The 27,218-nt window shown below is 32.2% G+C and overlaps 1 protein-coding gene across 2 annotated transcripts; it reads left to right on the top strand.

Annotated features, from left to right (window-relative positions):
* The first annotated feature begins 24,644 nt into the window (after positions 1 to 24,644).
* Positions 24,645 to 27,201, top strand: LOC130900618 (uncharacterized). 2 transcript variants are annotated; one of them, XR_009060198.1, is made up of 6 exons: positions 24,645 to 25,173; positions 25,530 to 25,733; positions 25,822 to 26,130; positions 26,220 to 26,513; positions 26,595 to 26,766; positions 26,869 to 27,201. XR_009060198.1 is itself a non-coding variant. In XM_057811337.1 (5 exons), the coding sequence occupies exons 1-5, from the start codon at positions 24,891 to 24,893 to the stop codon at positions 27,039 to 27,041; spliced, it is 1,263 nt and encodes a 420-aa protein (XP_057667320.1). In that variant the 5' UTR covers positions 24,645 to 24,890; the 3' UTR covers positions 27,042 to 27,201. The 2 variants fall into 2 exon arrangements, 1 of the variants encoding a protein (XP_057667320.1); XM_057811337.1 differs by lacking the exon at positions 26,595 to 26,766.
* Positions 27,202 to 27,218: the final 17 nt, after the last annotated feature.

Here is a 27,218-nt window from a genome sequence, read left to right as displayed (position 1 = left end):
CATGCTAGGATTAGAAGCTCAACTTCGAAAGAAACACCTGATTTTAGTATAGTGCTTCACACCCAATGCAATTTCACAATAATTTTATTGCAACTCCTGCCGCAGCCGCAACTGAGAGGAACCGAAGTTATATAGTGGGAACGATTGAATCGATCACAGCGCTCGATGCGGTCAATTTTTCGTCAAATGATGCTCTCAATATAATTAAATTTTTTACAATAGTTATTATGTTTGTTTGCGTTGTAGTGTACATTCTACATATCGCCAGTAGCTAAGTGAATAGAAGAAATATATGGAAGAGTGGAGAGAAAAACATGAGTAGTTTATAACTTCACTCTGTATCGTGTAGTATGTTTTTCTGTAAAATCAATATTGATTTTGTAAATATACACAATATTTACATTTAAATAGATGTAATAAACAAAATTAAATTGAAAAATTTTAGGACTGGTCATGGATTTATTAAAATCTTTTGCATTCTTTGAGTTTGTTAGTAGCATCTACCTCTACGATTGTAAACGACAGCAGTCGATCTGTAATATTTAAAATGATTGTTAATTGGAATGTGGTATTGAAATATTCAAATATTTAAAAATATTTTACGTATCTGTAGAATTGTGTCGTTAAGTGCACTCAAAGTTACCTGAAAATTATTAAAAAATAAAAAGGTTCAACAAACTCATTTTACGATTATCACCTATTTTATCACGTCTATTATTTTTTAAACGGATCTTACATATATTATTCTATTTTCGATTCTCTACAACTATTAGAAGTCTGTTTCATAACGCACCCTGCTAATAGCACACACAAGCTTCAAATTAGTTCATTCGTCATATTCCTCAGATTTGCTCCCCAGCCATTACCTGTTTCCAAAACTTAAAGAACAGCTGCGTGGTATCAATGCATCTTCTTCTAACAAAGGCTGGCGATAACCCCAGCAAAGTCATTTCTGTCTGAGAATCTAAGCCGGTCCATTCGCGAATATACATTCCGTATAATAAGGTACCGAATACATAGCATTTCACCATCCGGTACCGAATTTTAAGGTCGAGTGGTCGTAATGTAAAAAATTGTTTCATTTTTAGAAAGACATTTCCTGATTACTGGATGCGTGATCTTGTTACTATATCTGGGTCTATATCTTTTGTTATCCAATACCCCAGATATTTAAATTTCTCGACATATTCGATAATGCCACCATTTACCTTGATATACATGTATGTTTGGATGTTTTGAAGATAATCATGGTTTTGGTCTTTTTGATGTTGATGTCAAGGCCATAATCTTTTCCTACAATTTTTATGCGATCTAAGAGTGCTTGGAGATCCTGTTGAATATCTGTAATTAAGGCAGTGTCATCTGCGTACCTTATATTATTTAGAATTTTTCCATTGATTTTTACACCTTCTCTTGCAAAGACTTCTTCTGAATATATATTGAAGAGTAGAGGAGACAACACGCATCCCTTCGCACGCCCCTTTTAATGCTGTATCGTTCTGTGTTGCCGGTTTCAGTTCTCACCACTGGAGTTTGGTTAGCATAAAGCTCCCGTATGATTTTGAGGTCATTCTCGTCTAGCCCCTTCCTGTAAAGGCAGTTCATCAGTTTATCGTATCTTACTTACGAAAGCCTTTTCGTAATCAATAAAACATAAAAAGAGGTCCTTTTGCTTGTGTCGGCATTTTTGTAGTAGTATAATGAAACTGATCAATGCTTCCCGAGTCCCAAATCAATGCATACATACAGTAAATTGATAGTTTGCCACAGTAGAAGAATCTTTCTAATTAGAAATTACTACAGCATCGATATTCTTCTTTTTTGAATTCATGCTAGAAAACTTGAATTTAATGCTTTGGTGTCAAACTATCGTTTAATTAATTTTCCTTAAATTTAAATACTACTGACAACTTGATTCCTTGTTTTAACCGAAGACAATTAAAAGCAATCAGTCCTCGCGAATTGAGTGTCTACCTGTTCGAAACGTATTATTTAAAACCAGTCAAATTGCTAGTAGTACAATGGCTCTTCTCAAGCACATACCGTCTTTTTATTCCCCGGGCAATTATCACCATTCTCCCAGAATTGACCAATGCGGATTCTCTTACAGTTACCCATCATCAACCATCGTCGATGTCATTATATACTAATTTGACGTTCGTAACAATATAACGAATATAGAGATGGGAAGTAAAATATTTGGGAAAATGCTTAGAGAGAAAACAAAGTGATGAATATTATTATGTAAGGAAATATATAATGGAATTATGTTGTCACAGTTTTTAGTGATTATTTTTGTTTTATTAGAAATAATTTTTGGAAATGAAAAACAGGTGATTTGTGGAGAAAATCCAGATGTTCTTATTTTCTTTGTTATTAACTGAATTATATTAGTACCAATTGAGAGCAAGCAAAATTTAATATTTACTGATGAGCTGTACTATAGTAAAAGCAGCTTTATGAATGTCTGATATATTAATGTTGTATGAGGCTCAACTACATCTTTTTAAATGTGATACTTGAACCTTTATCTGATTATTTAAAAATACTCATAATATTTCTAGTATCAGAAGGGCTAGGAGTAATGTGATATAATAAAGGAAAAGAAGACATATACAAAAATTGTATACATTAATTCATAATGAAGAAAACTACAATATGTAGGACGGTTTCTAATTGGAAATTTTGATATTCATTTCTAGAGTTTTATTTCAAAATATTTACTATCTTTGTATTCCTGTACTCGGTGCTCCAAAATAATTTACCATAATGTAGGACAAAAAAGTAACAGTCCCACTTCTGAATTCGATTGACCAACGACCGGTTGTAGCCGGTTGGTCAGAAGAATGCAAGACGAAAGGAAACACATGTTTGGTTGCCTATGCACGACAAAATATTTTCTTAATTAGACCTAATAGAGTTGAAATGCTCAAGATTATTTCCGTAATTTGCATAGATAAATGGAAGGGGCTAGCTTAAGGGATTTTTTATGGGTTTGTTTCGGAGTGTTATTAAGGGCTCGGAATGATATGTAGCTTTTTGGTAATTTTTGTGTCGATTAGGTTGGTATTATTTTAATTAAATTAAACTATAATGCTAGTAACGCTAGATAATCGAATAATTATACAGTTGACTATAGATATAAAATATACAGGGTAATTTTAAAGTACGTATTTCTATTTTTCATTAAGTGTTTTTGATGTCTTATCAAAACAACAAGAGTTCTGTACTTCTATAGATATGGAGGATAATAAAAAACACATTCCACCCTATATACACCAAAGATATATCAAATAGACCAATATTGGAAACTTAATTTTTGAAGCATTTGAAAATGAAAACTAACTTCAGACTTGAAAGCAATAGTATCATAAATACGGTCCATTTATGTTGTAAAGCTTCTGGCAAAAGAGAAGATTGGACAATTTTTTTCATTTTTACAAAACAGACAAATGCAAAAAAACATTTTTTTTTCTGTAATAAACAAGTACAAGAAGATAAACCCAATTACAATCGAGTAGTACGAGTGGTGCCTACCGTGTGGAGATGCCTGTGGATATTAATCTTAAACTTCTGTAGGTTGTATTGTTCGGGAAAGATGTGTCTTAGTAGCTGATTCTACAGGCTTGCACTTCTCCAAAGAGAGGAGAATAAATTATTGTTTAAGGCGTCACCAGGTGAATTCGGTGTTTATAGGTAAGCCGTGTCTGTCGAATATGTTTTGAAAATACTGCTTCAGGTGGGATTATAGGATTATGGGACAGCTCGAAAGAGCATTTGCCGTGATAGTGTCGGTAAAACAAAGTCAGATCAGTGGCCTTTCTTCTTTGCTCTAAGCTGTCCAAGTTTCTGGTCAACTCTAGATCGTCTAAAGTCGAATTGCATTATATGTCCATCTTTCCAATATTCTTATAATCTTCACTGGAAACCTACATTTATATATAGGTCATGAAGTGAAAATAATTGTAATGGGCAGCACACGCATATAATCATTCACACTGAAACGTAAAACGCATTCTGATTTTTTGTTCCCAATTTTTCAACAAACACTCATTGATCAAGGCATTAACTTTCAAACAATAAGGAATGAAACGCAAATGGAATAGTCGTCGCTTAGTCTCAGGAATAAAATACCAATGGGAGGTAACCATAAGATGTTGAGCAGCCAAAGACAAGAATAATAGATTATCATATTTCCGAATGGATAATATTAGACAAACTAAAAAAGAGTTGGTCACAAAATAGAAGCAAGAAGATTTTAAGAGAATTACCCTTGACTAGACAACTAGCTCTAAGAAGGAAGAAAAATGAGGTCTGCATTGAACTAATTCAAACCGATAGATGATGCTAAGAGTACACAGTTACATAGATCGCTACTTTGGCCAAGAAAGTTACAAAATATCTAATAGAACAAACGTTTTGCTCGACTACGTACGATTCTACTCGTACATTCCTTTGAGGCTTTTAATTGCTCCAAAAAAATCGAAAAAGTGCTTTCATGTTTTTATATGATCATAAATGCAGTTTAGTGATGATAAAATCTAAGCAGCTTCATCATTTTATTACTCCAGCTTAGGTAAAAGTTATTATCTCATAAAAAACCTTTTTGGGCAGTTGAAAAATGTACAAAAGGCTTGTATGAGCTGTGTCCTTTTGATATGTTGTAAGAGATCAAAAGCTTTTAAACCTCATGAGCAAATAACATTCTCAAATGGTGAAGTTACCAATTTCGACGTATAATGAACTTTTTAAGTACCAATCTAAATAATAAATTATATATCTAAATGTTCTTCTTTCATTTATAACGTTACTTTTCATTTATTTCTGATTAACCTCTGGTATAAAAGTGAACGCAGACAGGAAATTGTAAACTGTAATTTATAAAGCCATCAAACAAAATTTCCAACATCCCACACCTACAACAAACTGCGCTATAATGGCCTATACAACATCAAATGTAAACCCCGTTGAAAGTCGATTACTATTATGTACAGTCCGTAGAAAAGTAATTAACACAGAGTGAAATGGCTCGTGCGTAATTGGTTCTGCAAATAGCTAATAATTGTCTAGAGTTAATGACGCGCGCATTGATAAATTCTATCAACATATTTGGAGTATCTCGATGTCTATGGGAAATAGGGATAGGGTAGGAGATTTTATCTTTGTCTCAAATATGCAGAATTGGATCAACAAAGGGTTTCGAAAATTTTTGTATAAATAAACGAAAAAGAAACAAGAAAAAACAAGAAATATTTTGTATGGAATAATTTCGGCATATATATTTGATTTTGTTATCAATACATAGTACAGTGTAAAAATGAATTGATTATGAATGTGGGATCTTATTGATATAGTGAACCATAGACCACAACAGACATTGAACTGAATTATTCCGGAAATATTGATACGTATTTCCTTTTATCTGAACTTTTAGTAATGCTATTGATAATAGTTGTAGGATATTAAATACACAGTTCCACGAATATACTACAAACAGTAGTAGCAAAAGATCTCATATGAATTCTTTTTATTTGCATTTCTTTGTCCAAAAGAATGTATACTTGCACGCATCATCGAAAATCTTTCAGTTTGTCACTTATCCTCTAATTTTATGTTGATGATGATGATGATGATGATGAGGCTGCTTTTGCGTCTATTAAGTTTTCGTTGCATTGCTGCACAATCACTTCAATAGAATCTCGGATTCTTATCGATCTCCAACTCTACATATATTGCATATTTGAATCGAATAATCATTATCCTAGGAAGGCTGCGAGATCCGTTTGAATTGAACTGAATATTTAACGGAAAAAAACTACCAATTGATTCAAGTAGCAGTTAACAGGTGCCAAAAGTGTTTGTTATTTTTGGATCAAAGATATCCGGCATAGCTATATTAAATTCTGGCATTTCTTTGATCAATATCGAAGAAAGAAATTTCAATTGCGACGGGTATAAGACAAGATTTGACTCATTCAAAAACATTTCTCTGGCTTAAGGAACCCAAAAATGGAATCTAGCTGTATAAAAACAAAATTTAAAGCAGATCATGTCCTAGCTAATGGAGAAATATAAACCGAAAGTAGGTGGTGCACAGTCAAACAAAAAAAATTATCTGATATCAGAGCGACATAATTTGGTATTTTTGTCAGAGAATACGTTGATATTTCTAAAAAACTTAATCTGAGGAATTGAAACAATTGAATGGACAACACTAATAATTACATAAGTAGATGAAAAAGAACTTGGCGAGATTCCATTTTTTACGAAATTTTCAATGACGCTAAACATGATACTCATTTGCATTCCAAAAATCAGGATCTATGAAACATATGTCAGATTTGTCATGACGTATGTTATTAACGGAATTAACGGAATTATGAAACAGAATACAGTTGAAAAAACATTTATAAGATGTCTGACGACTCCTCATAATAACAAAAATGGACGACGTTCAAATCGCTAGAACGAAATCTGAATCAAATCATCTAAAATTAAAAAAAATCAATTTTATCTCTCATCAAATTTCAATTCATAACAAATGTCGACACGGGCCTAGAAAACCACGTTTTTTCAGTGAAAATACTCATCAGAATTAACACTGCAAATAAGGACATTTACGTTTTTAGGGCTTAAATTGAATACCTTCAAAAAAGCGACGGGCTTATGAATGAATAAATGAATTTTTCAAAGTCCGTTACTGTATCTGCACATTGTGTACAACCAATTCACGCAAAGCAAAGTGTTAAAGTGAATGCTGTGAGCATCCCCATTTCGGTTCCGGCTTGTGACTCCCTAATAGACATCCAGTTTAAATGTGACTTATGTTCCCACACCCCAAAAATAATCACTTTATTTTATCTCGCAATGGCTTTTTATAGGGTTTTTACTCGGTTGAAATTGTAATTAAAACTGACAAAAGGGTTCGTTTAGTCGTTTTTAATATGGAGGAATAAGAGGAGTGCTTGTCAACAAGAAAGGAAATTACGGGAAAATGTGTATGTGGTATAAACCTACCAATAATAATTCTCAGTTTTTTCCGTTCAATTATAAAACTTTGGATATGTTTTGCCACTAACATTTTTCATGATTAAACAAATAATATATGGAACTACCTCTTCTCTTCAATATTGGTGTGCTTTACAAGAAACAACCCAAGGGCGAGATGGTTTAGGAAAATCATACAATTGAAATCTGTGAAAAAGTCTTCCTAGACAATTAAGAAAAACAACTTAAAGTCAGAAAAATCCTCAATAGATCAAGTATAAGTAACCATGAGTGATCTTTCTTAATAGATTTTGAATCCCGAGTCAAAATGACTCTTTTCTTTGAGTTAATACGGTTAACCCTAAAATTGGATAAATAGGATGCCAATGAGGTAGAAGTTATTACATTCTAATGTCGATCTATCACTGTGCGGGAAAAATTGGAAGGAAGGAAATAACATCTTGTTATCTTCCTAGGCAATGAAGTAAACTGTGCACGAGAGTCATATGGGCAATGTGCAATAGCCAAACAACCTGCGACAATACCAAATGTTGACCGAAACCCTTTTGGCGCATTGCAAAATCAATAACTAATGAGATTACTGAAATATATATATAGTAGAACTCTAGGTTATGGTAGAGAAATTCGCCAGTTCAAAGAAGAAGACAGTAAAGACAAGAAGACGGTCTAAACCGCTGTGTTCAGTAGGTATCTAGGAAAAAGTCGTTATGTACATTCTGGGATCAAAAGAAAAAACTGCACATTATATATCTCTGTGACAGTTTCTCAAACTTATGGATACTATATTAGACTTAGAATGGCCTTTAGCAAAAAATTACGAATTCAATCTCTACGCTGCTAAGCTTTATACCAAGAATAGAGAGGGGAATGTAATAAATTTAGAGAACTAAAATAGAGATTGTATTTCTTTGATGCAGTGATACTAAAATAGTTTATTCGCTTTCTAAATAGCAATTTCAGAACATTGAAAGCCGTGGCCAAGGAAAAGTCTCACCAAAAATCATTCTTATGTCGTTCAATTCATAGGTAGTTGGGCACAATGGTATGTAAAGCAGAAGTCAAAGATCAACTCATACCGTTAACAAGTTCAAAAAAAAAAAATTATGTTGTAACCTCTGTAAACTGTTCTGTTAGTTATATCATGAAACACTTGCACTATACAACAAAAAATAAGTTCCTGTTGGAGGTCAACGTCTTAAGAACGGATTGCAACAGCATTCAAGGATATACCTGATAATAGTATAATAATCGTAGAGCATAATTATAACTTAAATACTTTGCGAAGTATTGTGGTATTTGGTGGAGATTAATCAGATTTGTATTTGTAGATTGCCTACCTACTTTATTTTTTAATTGGACAATTTTGGACGAACTGTATTATTGTTGATACATTTCAAATCGGCCTTAAATGAAAAAAGTGGATCTGTTCTCTGAACAATTTTAATTAGAACAAATTCTTTGGATTTTTATCTTCTCGTAGTGGTAAAGAGGGATCCCGCCTTTTTGTGTGACAAAAACGATAAATGTCCACCCAGTTTGGAAAAAGTAGCAGCGAATCCAGTTTGCAAATAGTGCATCGTGAGCTACCGAGAGGACTGGTTCAATATTGGTGAATCAATAAGGTATATTTCGAAATTGTATGATCCAATCAAGATTTTTAAGATAAATCCAGTAGCGTACAAAGAAAATAAGTAACAAGTTCTTATTAAGACTATAATTGATCATTATTATAATTATACGAAATAATGAAAATGATTAAGTATGAAGCTTGTTCAAATGTAGATAATGGTGAGTGAAATAAATCAAATCGTGCGGACTAGAAAAAAAAAATGAAATGTACATTAGACTCAACAAAAGGTTTGTTCCAGCATCAGCAGGATTTATGATCATATTCCGAACTTTGATGCAATACGCATGACTATTATGAACCCAACAATTGTTGCTGGAACACCACTTTTATTACAGGTAGGGAAGGGAAGAAAATAATCATTTTTGTTTTTATAAAGCTTGACTTGAACATTTACTTTCATTTTCACTATCATTAGATACCGACTAACTCATTCTTAAGAATATTTTGATAAAGCACGATACACGACTTAAAATATGTATTGACATGCGCAGATCCATATGTGCTAAAATTTTTTCAAAACATTTTTGCTAGTCTCGAACCTATAGTCTATTTTTATGAATGAGAAGTTTGTAAATGATTTGATCAATTATATATTGATGTTTCTCCATCAACTGTAAAGGGACCGATTTTTCAGCGCTTATTAACTAATATAGCCTACACACTGCACCTTGCAAGAACTAAGTATCTAGTCATGAAATCACGAAACTTTCAGCCCTCAAAACATTCAACCCTCTTTGACCTTTCCACTTTCTTTGCCTTCTTCTCCCCCTTGGACCAAAAATATTCCCATAGTAGATACCTCACTTATTTAAAATAAACATGAATCTCCTAGCGTCCTTATCGCCATATGTACTGACTCTCTTTCATCCATACAGTCAATTTCAACCATATTCATCAAACATCCAATAATCTAAAACATTCACGACATCTAGCAAACTCTCTTTTCTCTGGATATAATAGTCTCTCTCCTCTGGCTTCTATCTTATACTGGAATTGCTGGAAACGAATCTGCAGATCGCCATGCCAAAGAAGCCATTAAGAATCCCTCTGAAATCCTAGTTCAGCTTGCCAATAATCTGAAGACTAACTTCAAAAATCTTGACGCGATATATGAAGCAAGAGTACTACAGCATTACATAACATGCACCCATCTACTTCTCAACTTTCCCTGAACTCTTCGAACAGCAGAAAAGCTGTGACAATAAGAAGATCGCAAAATTTACTCACGGCTATTTTATGTCGTCTGAAACTCGTTGTGTCTGCCAAGGTTGTCAAGTTCCTGTGCTTGTTGAGCACATCCTCACCGACTGCACTCTACCGCATACCAGCAGTTTAATATGAAAACCAACCTCAAGAAAATCATAGAGTTTCTCAAAGCTACCAAGCTGTATGAGAAAGTATAAATAATTTACGTATTGTATTAGATTTTGTAACAGTTCTTTGTTTAACTTATGTATCATATGATTGTTTTTGTGTGCCAATGACCAGCGCTGCGAGGCACGTTAAACTAAAATTAAAAAAAAACATAAAAGTTCGTGATTAGATCTAATCTTCAATCGTTCAGATATTCATCGTCAAATATCGCTTGGCAGAAGAGCCGAATACATCAAAAATCATTTTGTGATATCATTATTCAAATATAAACACAGCAATACAATAACATTATGAATTCAAGATAGGAACAGATTTAATCAAATGAAATTAACAGTCTTGAATTACAATCAAAAGGATCATTTAAATTTCAATATGCTCAAAAATTTTATATCGTTCTGTTTTGATGTATTATAGATTGAAGCTTGTGATAAGAACTTACAGACAACTCAGTAACTTTTCCAAAGAGCAACATAGAACTGAATTGCAAGCACAACCCAACCTCATTGTAAATTATTACACGTTTACAAATTCTATATGGTAAAAATAACAGAACAATTTTCAATATAAAAAGTGTAACAGTACTAACGATATCAACAGGAAATTACCGTTTTTTCTCTACCTATCAATACCACACAATTTTCCTTAACTTCTTCGTACCTGATACGGTTCTGGTTATATACAAGGAATTAATTAGAAGATATTTAGAGTGATGTTTCGTTTTCTGATACATTCGAGACAAATTTAACATATTAACTACCAATTTTACTGGTTAGAATGTCAACTGTAAACGTTACAGGAAAAAATTGGGTTAATTGCGATGCAATCAATTCACACACATTCGCAACTCGAATAATGTTTCTGTGAATGTAATCGCAAGCTGAATTTTAAAAAGTAATGCTACTAAAAAAATCTAAACGTTATGTGAACAACATACGCAGCATTGCAACAAAATAACTAATAGTATTAGTGTATTGATTGACTCTATTGAAGGACCCAATTGAATAACATAAACTTTGACGGGACCTAGAGGGAGAAATACTAAAGATGCTTTAAGATGAATTTTAGTAGGAATGATAAGGAATGGTTGATTATCAACTTATTCCAGATATATACGTATACAATCATACATAATGAATATATAAAAAACCATATAGACAGACTACTCATAGATTTCGATTTATATTAATACCACGTGTGGATGTATTTTACAAAATTAGCAACCAAAAAGCATACCTATCTAATTTTGTGCTTAAAATCACTCTACAATCTCAACCAATTATTATTTTTCACTTGAATGCTCACATTTAGTCTCATTTAGCTTGTCAACCTGTGGGAGTGGCTACCAAAACGCCAAACGTTGTCTATAGCAATACAAAACTACTTTGAAGACTAAAAATGGTTGGTAATCTCTTGCAAGAGTTATTCGGGGATTGAGATCTTCGAGATACGAGTCTGTTACGTTTCCTTGGAACTATCAAATCAAAAAGCCATGTCAGTATTATAGCATGTGTGAAGACAGGAAGTTGCCCCGAAACACATTTCAAAAAAATTATCAAGATCAATAGCATACGCAACTACACACTATATATTTACAAATTACTGTAAAATCTGCCTTAAATAATTTAAAATATACATGGTGGCTATTGCAAGTTTTGTAAAGTTGTTCTGAAGAAACATAATGTCCTGCAGTGGCTTTATGTGTGTTTAGTTAAATGTCTTTTGTTTTTTCTGTTCCAGTTCCAGTACCTTTCCAGTTGTAGTTATTCGAATATTTCTTCATAATACCTATGTATAAACAAAAAATTAATCCTTTTGTATGAATGTCCCTTGTGCTATTAGGCCTCCGTCGAAAACAACTAACGTTACTTGACGTCTCGATAGCTCATGCGATTGGCATTATCAGAAGTTGTCTGTTGCTCCGATTAACGATTATTCTTTTGTATATTATCCAAAATTGTGTCATTGGATTTGAGTCATATAAAACTTTTCCTGATCTCGACGAGCACAAGAAAGAAGATATATTTCACTAGAAATAAATTTCTTCACAGGTACTGCAGCTTCATTAGGCTTTTCAACAAACATCAAGTAGTTGCTTATGTTATTAAGAAAAGAATCATCCTGATAGTTATCTTCTTCTAGCCATGCTCTCTAATAACCTTTACCGGTTATTCACACTGTATCTCAGTCAATCAAGTTGAAAATAGTCTGACTTAGTAACATCTTTACTATTTAATTTCTTCTTCCTACTTTCTTATAGCTTCGACATCAATAATTCTCTTTATTTAATACTGGGCAACCTTGTACCTTTTTAAAAAAACAACCGTTAGTAGATTCTTCAAATACAATCAGGGCAGTCTATAACGGTTAGGAATGAAATGTCTCTGATTACTACTTCACATGATAGAGTCATAATTAAAATCCCATATTTCTGCCTGCTGTAATAGAAGAATATTCAATTGTTTAGATAGTAGGAAGACTTTTACTCTATAACCAATCATCATCATCCTACAACTGACCAACCAAATAAGATGAAGGTAATGACTTCTTGCTGGCCAAACTGCAGTTGCAATTTGTAATTTATGTAGTTAAGTATTCACTACTTCATCCATATTTGCACTTTATTCTTTTACAAATGGTGCATATGTTACCACATAGATACTGTTCTAAAATATCTGTTATGTATCGAGCAGTTGTAAGAAAATCTGCCTGAATCACCACCATCTGGGTTTGGGCATCCAAACTAATTCTATCCCAAAACTTCTTACAACGAAAATAAATGTAAATGTTGTTTGAGAAATATCGGGAATTTGCGTATCACATATTGAGGAATTCGGTCATATGCACTTTAATATCCGTACTTACTTCAATATTGTTTTTTGTTATTAACAAATTTGGACTGTTGTACTAGCAGCTACTACCAAAAGATTTTTTTACGTCGGACGTAATTTGCTCTTTTAATTCATAATTCGGGCCACATGTTTGTTGTAGAGTTTCAGTTCCACCAAAAACCAATAGCTTCGCTGGTGTTAATTATGTATTCGTATTTCACTATAATTACTAACATATGAATACCTATTGAGAATAATAATAGTTTTATAGTGCCTCTTTGCTTTCCGTCATAAATGATTTGAGCAAACGTAAGTGAAAAAATCACAAGATGTTGGGTGTTTTACCATTTGACAAACTCCGTGTAAATTTTCCTCTTAATATTAGTAAAACTATTTTTTAAATCTCATTATTCAGATGAAATTTGATGAAAAATGCTCTATAGATGTCATTTCCACATATTCAGGATGTCGTACAAAGATATCGCGATAAATTTCTAGTGTCATATTCTAAGTTCTAGTTCTAGTTTTATATTCTAACAATGCTTCACGATCATTCTATTTTCCAAATTTCACCAAATAGTATATTTTTGGAGGTTATCTTCCTCTACATCTCACATGCTATCTTGTAGGATCAATAGAAGAAAATCATTCTTATTGGTATATATTTCATTGGCTGTTCATTCCATTAACAATATAATAAGCTGTATAGATTAATATCTAAGAGTTGGTCGTCAGTAGATTCATAATAACAAAACGAGAAAAAGCAAACTCGAAAGAACCGTTAGCCAATACATTAATTTTGCAAATATCCACATCTACGTTTATTAAATGATCTCTAAAGCGGTGGGCTGTGAACCAAGGACTTCAACTTATAGGTATTTGAACGCGGATATGATAGATCAAACCAAAATGAACTAAAAACTACCATATGAAACAGCGGAGAAGCTTCCGACAGCTCTTGTAACTTCTGTAAGGAACGAAAGTAAACCGCCAAACACATTCTTTGTGAGTGCGTGGCAATCCATAAACAAAGATTACGGTACTTACAATCAACTTTTTAAAGCCAGACGAGGTAAACCTCATAGCCACCAGGTAGGTAACTCACTTTGCAAAATCGTTGCTGCCAGATTGGTGAACAGTCCAGGATACTTAACAGATCAATAGGTCCAAGTGTTAGAGAGGTAAATTCGCGATCTTACTCCCAAGCTCATCTAATCTAATCTAACCATATTAGTAACATAATTTTATGGTTTCAATGATAGATACTATAATGATTTCTTCTGCTAGATAGCTATAAACACATTTCAGTTAGTTAGCTACTATAAAATCTCATCAGCATTTGAAATCTATTGCTATTGCTCACATTGCATCATTGATCGAGTATTCGTTCTATCCTTCATAATGTGTTCTTTATGACCCTTGAGCTCCATTTATTTCATAAGTGAGGCTTCTTTAGCGTTTCACTGTGACAATCCACTTTTCTAATGCAGATTCTATGCTCTTACGTATATCCATAATATTTTCAATTAACATGTTTTTACGAAGATTTGGAATAATTTCGTAAGGTAATCGATAAAAATAGATAAATATCATAATGGAAATGTCATCAAAGCAAATTCAATAGCAATCGCTTTGTCAATTTCGTTTATCCCATTTCATAATAATAAAATATACATCATCACACGCATCATCAATAGAAAATCTATTGATGTTAACTTCTATATGAAATCCATCGCTGTCACAACATGCTGGGTGATCATTATTTATTTTTACGGACTTTTTTGCCATGGGTGGAGAAACAAGCAGTTTACAAAAACAAAGTGAACAGTTACAAAAATAATGGTGGCAAATAGTAGAACGATATATAATTTACAAGGTAGCTCACTTAAGAACCCGGGATACAAACATCAGATGTAAGTCTAGGGGAAATTTTTGCGTCTATTCCTAACACTACAAAGAAATACCAATTAATGCAAATAAAATATAGAAATGATATTTGACTTAGTTTCAACTTCATGTTTTCTTTTCGAACAGGATTGTTATTACTAAATGTACTGAAAGGTTTAATGTCGAATGAAGCATATTGATTTCAAAAATATTCAACTTCTGTCGAAACTAGATAAATTTCCCTTTGGTAAATATACCTACTTCTATCCAATCAAATTCAAGTTCAACAAAACCTGTGTGGTATGGATTGATTCTAGGTGCAGAATTCATATAGCATTTGTCAAAGTTTTTATTGAATAGGAAAATAATTTTGTCTATATTTTTCTTCCATATAATTAACTTTTGAACCAAGTGTGAAATTTCTTTGAATACAATTTGAAGATTTATCAACAACTATTGTTTTAATAATGGAAAATCAAGTTTAACGGTGCTTTTTCCTATAAATAAAATCATAACTTAGGTGAATAAATATTTTTTCTCTACCAAATTTTTATCTAAGAAAAATATCACTACGCCTATGTTCTTTGATACCCTTCATTATTTGTTATATCGTCGAAATTTCGAATTCTACGAATTCCGATTTATTGACAGGATTTTTTGCTGATTCGACCAATGAGGACGGAGTTCCTGTTTTATTTTGGTAGGACGGAGACAAAAGGTTTTTAATGAGGTTTGCAAATTGCTTGTTACTGATTCGAAAATAGGGACAGACGGCTCTAAATATAAAAAAGGGGAAAACTCAGGCTTGGACTTGACATTTCAGAGAAAATATTGATATCATTAAAAATTATACTACTTTTGTTAACTTTACAAACGAAAACGATTTTTGATTTATTATTTTGATGTTCCCTTCTTCTTATTTACTTTAATTCTCAAGTCAATGATTTCTTTCATGAGTTTTAAAGACTCTTAGAGGAATCAACAACCTCTTTTTCAAAAAGATACGGAATTCAAGTAACGGATTCCACTAGGAGGGCTGATGGATATGTAGGAATCCCGTAGCCTACCCACTAAACCACCATCTTCTGTCATATCCGTCCAACCAGTAACTATTGTGATATTACTTCTGATTGGTGAGTCTGTCCGTGTGTGTTTTTTGGTATGTTTCTATGATATCGTCATACCAGACATACTTTTACCTAAGAATTTTTTCTGTGTAGGTAGCAACCAGTTACCACCATTCTACCTTGTGCAGCATCACCTAAACCATCAGAGTTTATGCTGCCGACAGACAGTGGTGGTTACACACTTATGTATATCCTCTTAGGCTCGAAGGCCAGGAGTTCCACGGGGATTATACCCGCCACCACTAGGACAGCCTATGCAATGACAGTCCGGTAAGAGCTAGCGATTCTCAGTTCACCTTGTCTCTGTACCATCGTCATCGCTTTGCAGTATTTCTATATTCTCAGGGCGTCTGACCCGACCACTGCACCATACAGAAGAATTGAGTGAGTCGTCGCCTTTAGCATTCTTTGTTTCTCCGGCAGTGGTCCGTTAATATTTGCCATTAAGCGTCTCAAAGATGCTGTCGTATCGATCGTCTTTTGAGCTGTCTTCAGTATGGAGGGCTACTTTACGTAACCTTGAAATAATTTCTTTGAACTCTTGGCTACCAAAAATCCATTTTTCATTCTTATAAACATGCGAACTTATTAAATTTAATGATATTGCTCTTTATAATATGTTCGACACAATTTTAAGAAAATAAGGTTGAAAGTCGAATAGAAAAATTATTTATTAACAATACCTAAGTAGAAAATATGAAATGGGATTAAAAGGTTTTTTTTCACATAAAGAGCAAACCTATTTTGACATGTAGAACTAACTTGCCTAAATCGATGGATCCAAATTTCAGCGGATGTTAAGACATAAATGTCTGGAAAGAACAATGTGTTATATAAGTGCTATTTCAACATAACAAACAAAAAATAGTCACTAAGTGCCAAATGTGGACTGAAGAATAATTTCAGAATTTTCTCTAGAACTTCCGCAACAATTCCTGTAGGTACCTGTAGTGAAGTATGGAATCTACCATAGTCATGCAAGAAGATGACATCTTCACTCATTATGCTCTGTCGTATGCGTATGGTTATATGCTTCTCAAAATATCATAATATTGATGGTTGATGGTCTAGCCATAGTCAATATAATCGAACACTGTATAAATCTCAACGTCATTTCTAATTACTACTGTAATTCTTACTGTCGTTTCTGTTGTTGAAGAAGTGCACTGGTTGCCACCTAGCAAGACCGACTCCATTTTTATACGTGTTGTTTGCTATTTGCTTCTTTATAAAAAGATATAATTTAATTTAAAGAAGACCCAATTTCGTATTATTCCAATCCTCTTGAATTGTCTGGAAGCTTTCATTACTTACCCGCACGAAATTTATTTTTACTCTATAGAGACACACAATTTCTTCGCCATAAGTAATTTGCAAATACTGTAAAATGTTATTTCTTTCTTGATCATCACTCGTACTTCAATTTCTCAAGAAAGCTCCGAAGGTTTAGCTTCCGGAGAGTTCAAAACTACACCAAACTGTTCAAGGAATTCAAAAAGCTGTCGAATTCTTGAAAAATTAATAATCAGTTTTCGGGAAAATTGTTTAATTTCGAAAAAAAATCAAGTAGGTTATGGAGGAATTTCTTGATGTATTTTATTATAATAAATTAGAGAAAAATTGACAGCGATTTTTGATAAATTTTTGAATCTGTGGTAGGGCTAAGCTATAAATTCTAATAACCCATTAATTGGGCCTTCCTACAGACCGGGGGGCAATTGATGAATTTAGTACTATGGATGCCAGTAATATTTCAATCCCATCCCTTTCAGAAAATCAGATGTGTGATTGTTCTGGCTGCCGTTTTCTGTTTCATACGCTCCCAGGAGTAATGCTCTAGAGCTCCGTAGTCTTTCCCCTTTTCAACGTTTACACAGGTTCCGTCCACTACGTAGTATAATCTGCAAATCGTTCCATCAACTACTAAATCAGATGTTCATGCCTCGTCAACTTGGATCTTGTGGGATTGGAGCTTAAAGCTCTAATGATTGCTTCGCTATAGGACAAGATGATCTCCTATTTGCGATAACACTCAAACGAAATTTTACTAATACACGATGGTAACTACAGAATTTTTGAGATACGACACTGATGTGTATATGTCAATCCTGACATTGCTATCGTTAAGTTTGACGTTTTTCATGGTGAACGTACTCAGAGTGTGTTTTCATATTTGAGTTTTTTACAGATACTTGAAACAACAACTCGAGTCACTGTGTTTTATTGGATTTCCGATTCAATCGTGGTTACAGTTTGCTACTGGATGCATTTTGTAGAGGTTGTTCAAAAACAGATGTTCTTCCAGAAAACATCAAGGATGTGCGTAAACTGACGTTAAGATTAAGGCATTCTTGGACATTAATTCCACTCGCATACATTCTATATTGCAAGAGAATTTAGCTGTCAAAAAGTTCTGGTGGCGTTGAATTTGACAATGTTTCAAAAAAGCTCGTGACGCTGAAGCTGAAGCTGAAAAAATTCGCGGTGCTTCAGATATGTCTTTGTCCTTGTTTGGCTTACAATGATTTTGTCTTATTCGCACAGCTGATGAAGCGGTTGAAGTGTTCAAATCAAAGTTTTGTAGGTACCTCAATCAGAATAGAAAAAATAATGCTAATTTCCTTAATAAATAATTTTGTAGATTTTAACTATTGAATAACGAGTAATGAAGTCTTTGCCAGATATATTATGAGCGGTTTCTTATTGGGAACGTGGCAATGAAACACCAAAGTAGACTAACTTTAATATATTTTCCGATCTCTCGAATACTTATGTATTCATCGTCTAGGAAATATTTGTTGGTTGGTCAAATTTGTTCGCTCTGGATACGACATAATTTGACAATTGCTCATAAAAAAGCTCGTGTCGATTAGTGAAATACTTACTGAAAATATCTAATCGCAGTGGTTGAAAAGACGTCTATGTGAACTCAATGGGAGAATATTTTGAAAAATTTAAGGCAATATCCAAAATAGATCTAATAGAGTTCTCATTTATTTATCGCAAAACGTAATGTACTTGAAGATAAGCATAGTAGTTGCAGATGATTTCATAAAAACCGAATAAAAATAAAGTAGAAAGCAGTGAAATTACTTTTTTTATATTATAAATACAACTGCAAAAAATATTCGAAGATTCTTGCATTTGGCAGTGTTTTCCATTCTATATATAAGTGAATATTTGAAAAAATTTTTTTTATATCAACTGATAAATAGAAACAAGAATGAAACCGAATATTAACTTAATATTCTTAAAATAAATTGTCGCTAATCAAGTTTTATGGAAGAATATCAAGAAAGAACACATATTTATAGTAGCTAAATCATTTACGTTAAAACATTGTAACAGTATATTTTGAGATGGATTACATTTAACATACTTTCTTTGAAAATTACTTTTTTTGATCTAAACCATAAAAGGTCTCATATTAAGGAGGCATAGTTTTTAACGAATGCATTAAAAGTGGTTTTAACTTCAGTAGGTATCCAAGTAAGGAACCAAGGATTTTAAAATACCCACCAAGACTAAATATATTGATTTCTTAATCGAAGATCTTTGAATGTTAATTTTCCTAGTGAAAGATTAGGTATTATATTTTGAAATGTTGATGTGGTGTGCATTTTGTCCCTTGTACTCAGGAATTGGTTTTGCCTTTATTAAATTGAAGTTAGTGGTTAGTGACAATCCCGAATTTTTTCTATAGAATGCTATAATTTCACATTACCTACATAAAGAACAACATCGTTATGTAATTTCACGATAATGTTATGTATAAATATTGATAATAATAACGACTTAAGAACTGGAGATGTACTCCGGATGTTTATATTTATGGAGCTGAAACAACGGTGACTGAAAATTACCAATACGTTAAGTGTAATATGAAAAAATTTCTAGATCAGAATCAGTTAAATCTATAATGGATTCTTTGATGAAAAGAATACCATGCTGCGAGTGATCAAAGGAAAAATTTATATTTGAGTTTTATGAGTGTGCTGTCTTATATTGCATATTGAATTCGTAGTATGGATCTATCAGGATAAAAACCATGCTTTTCATCACATATGGATGGTTTAACGTTGTGGAAAACAACGTTATAAAGGAAGATTTTCAAATATTTTTGAGAGATATTATTTAAATGGGGCCATTATTATCCTTTTTAACAATGAGACATACACAATTTCAATTTTCATATAACGAAGATTTGAACTCTATTGCTCACAATGCTGTACAAGGTATTTTACAGTATAAATCGTATTTTCTTGAAGCCCGGTTCTGTGTTTCTGAATGTGTTTCTGAATTGATACTGTCTCTGCAATTAGATATAATGATCACTTAATTGTGAATTATTGGCCTTGTTAAAGGATATCTTGTTGAAATTATGGATGCTGCTGCTATCGACTTGTATTTTGAACGGTGGTTTTTTTGACAGAGCTGCCTTTTCGACTTATATTCATTCCACTAGAGTTGACTGGCAGCTTTTTCTTCTTACCACTAAATATTTATTAACTGATTATCAACATTGGTTTTAGATGGTCCGCATCAATTTTGACACTAATTAGGATTACTGTTATGAAACATTAATAAATTTTTTTTGTCAGAAGTGGGTTGATTTTTATTTCAGACAAGTTTTTGTCAGTCGCAACACACTAATTTGGTAATGTATTTGGAGTGTCGTTTACGAAAGAGAAACGATCTCTTTTACACAGAAATACTGAACATAAACTTCTTAATTGACTTTACTGTAACAAAATCTGTAATAATATCATACAAAACTAGGATATTTTTCTTATATGAACAGGTAAATAATATTTAAATTAAATTTCACATACCGAAAAACTCAAACTTAATTTCAGAATTAACAAATCAATTGCGTTCATTTTTAGAGGTGACAAATGGTACAACAAACAAAATAAAAGTATGGGCGCTAGTCTTAGGGTTGAGGATGGTGTAGTAGAGGCACCACAATAAACAAAATTTGATAACTACTTAAACATTATATACATTATGTACATCAATAATATGCACAAGTTATATACAAAACGTAAAACTAACTTAAGTTGCGCGTCTCAAATCTCTAGGAGCAGCGTAGCTCCAATGAGATGTAGCGTTTGAGAACTACTTGCCTCGCTATCCTGAGTCAGAATGACTCTTTTCGATAAATCAAAATATCGATATTTTTTGTTCGATAAGGTTTAAAAATATGTCTTTTTTCATTTGCTTATCTTTGAAAATGAGTCTCTTTGATTCAAAATATCTCGCCTGGGTTCGTGTTGGTTTTACCTAAAACGGAATCGGGCACATATTTCATGCTAATAGGACATTAATAAGATGACAAAAGAAAATGTACCTGTATTATGTGTTTCTAACTGAAAAAAAAAACGTAATTCTAGGTTCCAACAGGAAAATTTCTGTTTTTATTTTTGGCCAATCTGTGGCATTTACTCGTGAAGATAATTTTGAAATTATACGAGGACGGTTTGACTGAATAATAATTTGTCAACATCATCGCTACTCTAATTTTATATATTATCAGTATCCGCCATATTACTAATGTTTCTACTGCCGTCATTTTATAAATTGGACAGATTAGTTTTAACAAATAAAACGTCACAGGTTTTGAGTGAATATTGAGAATTAAGAAATCTAATTATTGATAAGAACAAATGAAGTAATCAAGAAAAAGTTATGTGAATATTTTCGTCGTGGTCCTATGGAATGGTATGTGAATTATTCTCTATTTTTTTTTATTTACACGAAACGACAGTTCCTCTTGATTATAAAATATAAATATCGTTTTCCCGAACTAACGGTCAATAATATAACCTTACCAAACGAAGCTGAAAAGGAATCAGCCTAACCTGATCTAAAATCAGGCATCAGGAAATGGATACACTTCTTTATCTGCTTAACAACATCAAGAGACATGTCCTAATTGGAATATAAATAAAAGTTGAACAGAGAAAAGCACAAACAACACTTTAGCCAAGCTCCGTGACCAACAAAAAGGCACCTCAAAATTTAGCCTTTTGTTTAATTTGAAAATCAAATGCCGAACCGGAAATCAACCCATGCGATTATTCAACAAAACCAATTTCCTACATATTTGATATAGATAAATTGATTTCAAGACTAACGTGTTTTCATTATGATTTCGAACCGGGCGGATAGCCAAAAATTCAAATCAATTATATTTATTCGTCAATAGTTCACAGTAGATGAAACCATTATATCCCGTAAGCAAAAATATAGTCGAAATAATAGACTTCATTCAAGAAACGTATATAAGAATAAAATCTTAGTCATGGTGTTTCCAAGGGATTCTAAGTATTTGATAATAGAAGAAGAGAAACCATCATTGACATTGCTGCTTAACGAAAAATCCGCATTTGTAGAAGGAAGTTTCATGTCCTGTCGATACGTTTACTATTGTTGCAGAAACTTTGGCTGAACTGCATTACAATTCATTGCTTCATTCTCTATATTCACCTGATCTGGTTCTTTCCGATTATATATATATATATATATATATATATATATATATATATATATATATAAATTCAAGTTCAAAACATCCTATGACGTTGTCCGATGCTTATTCGCTGATCTTTCTTGTCGCTGCTTATTCAGATTTTGTACACTCATTGATTTTCTTATTCCATGTATCCATGATAATCTTAATCTTCCTCTCTTTCTCTTTCTGTTCTTCTGTGGGATCCACTCCATTATTTTTTTTAGCAATCTCGCATGTCCTATCCTCTGCAAGTGCCCGTACCAAATCAACTGCTCAATATATATGATTTTTTATTTTAGATTCATTTGCCCTTTTATTGTGTCGTTTCTGATTCGTTCTAGCCTTGACATTCTATTTGCTCATCTTAGGGTGTCCATTTCTGTGGCTTCTATTTTTTCTTTAATTTCTCTTTCATTATCCATATTTCCAATTCGTATAGATATCAACGTATTCCTAATCATTGCATTGTAGATCGTCAGTTTCCTTTTGTTTTCCCATTTCAGTACACCACAGTATTCCATTTAGTGATCTAGTTACTGTTCTTGCTCTGTTTATTCTACATTTATTTCTGTATTATCTATCCTATCTTTGTCAAAAATAACTGCTAGATATCTACAGTTCTCACATCTCGTTATAATTTAGTTGTTTTATATTTGTACCTACCTTTTCTACATTCATCTGGAGTCCTCATTTTTCGTATTCTTCCTTTAGTTTGCGTGTCATGTATTCTAAGGCATATCTGTCATTTGCACATCTGCAATCTGCACCTAATCATCTAGAAATTGGAAAGCAATCGTTCATTCGGATTCCCATTCCTTAGCATTTATTCTTCCAAGTTGTTAGAGCTTTTGAAATATATATTTTGACAAGTCTTGGTGGTACGTATCACCCTTATTCCAGGCCTTTGTTGACTGTGACTTGATTTTTATGTCCAGATTTATAAAAGACCCTTTTATATCTAGTTAGTGAAACATTAGAATATCCGTTCGAAGTTTCAAATACAAATATCGATAGGCTACAATAAAACGTCATTCGATTTTGGATCCTCCAGGAGTCGAATTTACATAATTCGTCTGCAATGAATTTATTTTATTTTAATCTTAAACATATTGTAGGAAAAATATATTTTCTTAATTTTGTAGTGTATTAATAGTAATTTACTTTTTTCTTCAAATATTTTGAATATTCCTTTATTCACGTACTGTGGCACAGTAGTCACTTTTGATTTATTTATACTAAAGTTCAAGATTTTGAAGAAATTATTTTATTTTCGATCTCCCACTCAATTCGAAGAATTCAATAAAACTCCAGATTTGTTGCTTAAACGTCCTCTATCTATATATACTCTAAAAGTGTTAAAAACAAAGTAAATTTGGTAAAATTTATGGTGATATTAATCTTTATTATCACTGGTAAATTTTTTTTCTAATATCTTTTCAAATTTTGCTTTTTACATCTAGTGCACAACTATTTTCAATAATTTCCTTACATTTTCAGCAAAGTTTGTAAGCTTATTTCGGGGTTAATTCGTATTTTCTATTTATTTGGGGAAGTATAAAGCAATTTCTGTAGGCATCCCGTTTCCTTCCTTATTTAATTTGACTTCACCGTAGCTTGTTTTTATTTCTTTCATTTTAATCTTCGATTTAGTATTGTGCGAGAACACATATTTCCAGTCACGTAAGAAATATAATACTTAATTTAACTTATTTACTTGCTTTTTGTAAAAAAACCCTAGTTCTGTGACAAGCGTGATCTAGTCTTATAAATTCCTCAAGTGGAAAACTAAATTTTAAACCTACGGGGTGCCATAGTCGGAAAGGATGGTTTGATGACTTATGGCATCACAATGTGATGGATGTATCAAATGTAAGTAGGTACATTTCTTTTTTTTTATTTTATACTGGTAGCATTTTTTTGACATAAACTTCCCGACTAGAATTTATGAGGGGGCATGCCTTATATAGCGTGTGGGCCTCATGTGGCAAATGGGGGGCATGCCGATTGAGGGATTTCCCCGCAACTTCCTCATGAGCACCTCACGGAAAAAATTATAAATATTGAAGTGAGGTATGCCGTATGAGTTTCCCATAAGGATATTATAGGGTAAACCTAACACATATATGGTATTTTAAAGAGATGGGCAATCCCCTCGTCTACCCCATGAGGGCTCGATTTGACAAATATCAAATATACTATTTTTGGTAAAATTAAACTTGTCACAATTGTTACTTTACTACTACTACTACTACTACTAATTGTTAATAGTACAATTGTTCATGAATTGTAATAATTGTTAATCGTTGTCTTATCGGATTTACCTTACGAAATTGCAATATTTTAGAACGTATTGCATAAAGTATATCGTTTATGTACATCGTATTGCGCATGCTCAGGTACACATAGTGTACATAGTACATATAGTTCAGTCGTTCGTGTATACTCTTAACCATATAATTATTGTAGGTTAATAAATAGTGATATAATTAAAATAGTTGATATATTCTCGAAAAATAATCACCATGAGTACTGATAATAGTACATCAAATGATGATGTATCAGAAGTGGTTGCAGATTATAAGTATAGACTAGTTGTTTTTGTTGGTAAGAAAAAAAAAAAAGATATTGACATAGTGCCATCGTCTTGGATTTTTTATGATGAAAAAACAGACACAATCAAGTGCAAATTTATGCCTCCACCATACGATGTAAAGCGATCGGATACGTTATCAAAAATGGTACAGAATTGTGAACAACCGATAAATGATTGGCCAGTTTATTCAGTAGACATCCGAGGAAGAGCTCGTAAGTTGTGAAATTATTCGATTGATTAATTTCATCTCGAATTTATATACTCTGAGAAAATAAGATAAATAGAACAAAGGTATGTTTCTTGTGTTGGATTCATTTTTCTAACAACCTCAATTAAAAAAATATTTCTAGCTTAAAAAAACTTTTAATGTCAATGTCTAACATGATATTATGATTACTATATTATTTTTAGTGATAAAAAATAGTTTTCAATACTGTAATTATTATTTAAATGAAAAAAAACTTTTTCGCAACAATTACAAAAAAACTCCTTTGTTCTAAAATTCTATTTTTTTCAGTTATCATTTTTTATTGATTTTTTTTATTAAGTACATTATTCTAATATTCAGGAACGTTTGAAGAAGCTAATGAATTGGCTATCCAATTGGAATATAAGCCATTTGCTTATTCTACACAAAATGAAGAGACAGCTAAAGTAAAGGCTGCTAATGATGTGCATTTTTTTAAAAATAGAAAAACATTCAGAGATGAATCTTTGAAGATGTTAAATGAAATCAACATCGATTTAGGTGAAAAAACACGTGTGAATAGAGGTAATTTATGATGAAAATATAGATTTTGTTACTTGGAAAACATATATTTGTAAGTACGAAAAGGTGATGATATATTTTAAATTTTTAGCTCAGCCATCATCGCAAAAGTTACCAACAGAAGAAGATAAACAAGATAGATATTATTCTTCCACAGACTCAGACGAAGAACATTGTTACGATGCATCTAGATCAAAAAAAAAGAAAATCATTACCAGAAAAAATATCAAAAGATCTCGCATATCTTCGTCCAGTACATCTGATTCGAATTTAAAAATTGATGAAAATAATCCACAAACACCTAATGTAATGGAAAAGCTAGATAAGAATTGTCAACCAGTATTATTATGCTCGTCAACAAACCAACATTCAATTGAAAAAATCGAAGGTGACCAATTTGGTAGGTATTGAAAGATGAATAGAAACCGCATTATTAATTATAATTATCAACATTTGGGAAACGAAGTATATTCTTTTCTTATGTTACAGAAAAGTTATATCGTATGATTGATGCCCGCTTTAAGACTTTTTCAAATGAAATATCGGAGAAATTCACTAAACTCAATAGTCAATATAATTCATTATCTTTACAAATTGGACAGTTAAGTGGAAAAATTATTGAGATTCAGCATCAATTAACAAAGAATAATATCAATAACACAGATATTGAAGTCGATAGTGATGATGAAAATGCTGAAATAAAACTTCCATGTAAAACAAAAATAGATTTTGATCAGTTCGATGAAAAACTTGAAAAAGATAAGAATTTTCACAAAAAAATTCGTAAGTATTCATGTTTAAAAAAAGTTTTTATTATAATATTAACGATTTGAATACTTACCGAATATTGAATTATACGTTTAGGTTCGGAAATTACTTCAAAAAGTCAATAGACGCTTACCCATAACTAGGAATTTTGGCGAATTATTAAGATATTGTATATCTCGCGATGTAGGTCTCATGTTCGCTCCAGTTAAGACTTCAAAAAAAAAATCACATGTATTCAAGGATACATGTCTTTTTAAAGTTATAAAAGGTTAGTGAAATTAATGTTCAAGTTTCACAAAATGAATACAAATAATTAATAAATATTGTATTTAATATTTATAATTGTCCTAAATTAATGTTTTCTTTTTAGCGACGCTCAGAAAAGTTTTTTCGAAACCAGGCGAAGATGTCCCAGACCAAAATATTCTTGATGCTATGGCTTCAGCTCTACATAATTGTAAAGACTGGGACGGTGGACGAACTGCTCGTTCCAAGAAACCTGCTGAAGCTAATAGTGAAATAGACAATGAGCATTTAGACTAGTATTTCAGATTAGTATTCTTAATTGCGTAACTTTTTTATATAAAGTAAAATATACATTATGTAGTTTATCCCGTGCATTATATTGTATTCTGAAAGTTTGATTTAAAAAATAGTTCTTTATTACTTATTGTATTTTAAGATTGTAATGACTATGAATGTATTGTTTGTAATTGATAT

The sequence above is a fragment of the Diorhabda carinulata genome, chromosome X, assembly GCF_026250575.1.
Source record: "Diorhabda carinulata isolate Delta chromosome X, icDioCari1.1, whole genome shotgun sequence".
Classification (NCBI taxonomy): Eukaryota; Metazoa; Arthropoda; class Insecta; order Coleoptera; family Chrysomelidae; genus Diorhabda; species Diorhabda carinulata.
The sequence above is the reverse complement of the archived record's forward strand: the minus strand, read 5'-3'. Positions and strand labels throughout refer to the sequence as shown.

Excerpts from the sequence above, each read along its gene's own strand:
- LOC130900618 (XM_057811337.1), top strand. The coding sequence starts at position 24,891 with ATGAGTACTGATAATAGTACATCAAATGATGATGTATCAGAAGTGGTT. Across the intron at positions 25,734-25,821 it reads AAAAACACGTGTGAATAGAG|CTCAGCCATCATCGCAAAAG; the intron begins GTAATTTATGAT and ends TTAAATTTTTAG. Across the intron at positions 26,131-26,219 it reads AATCGAAGGTGACCAATTTG|AAAAGTTATATCGTATGATT; the intron begins GTAGGTATTGAA and ends CTTATGTTACAG.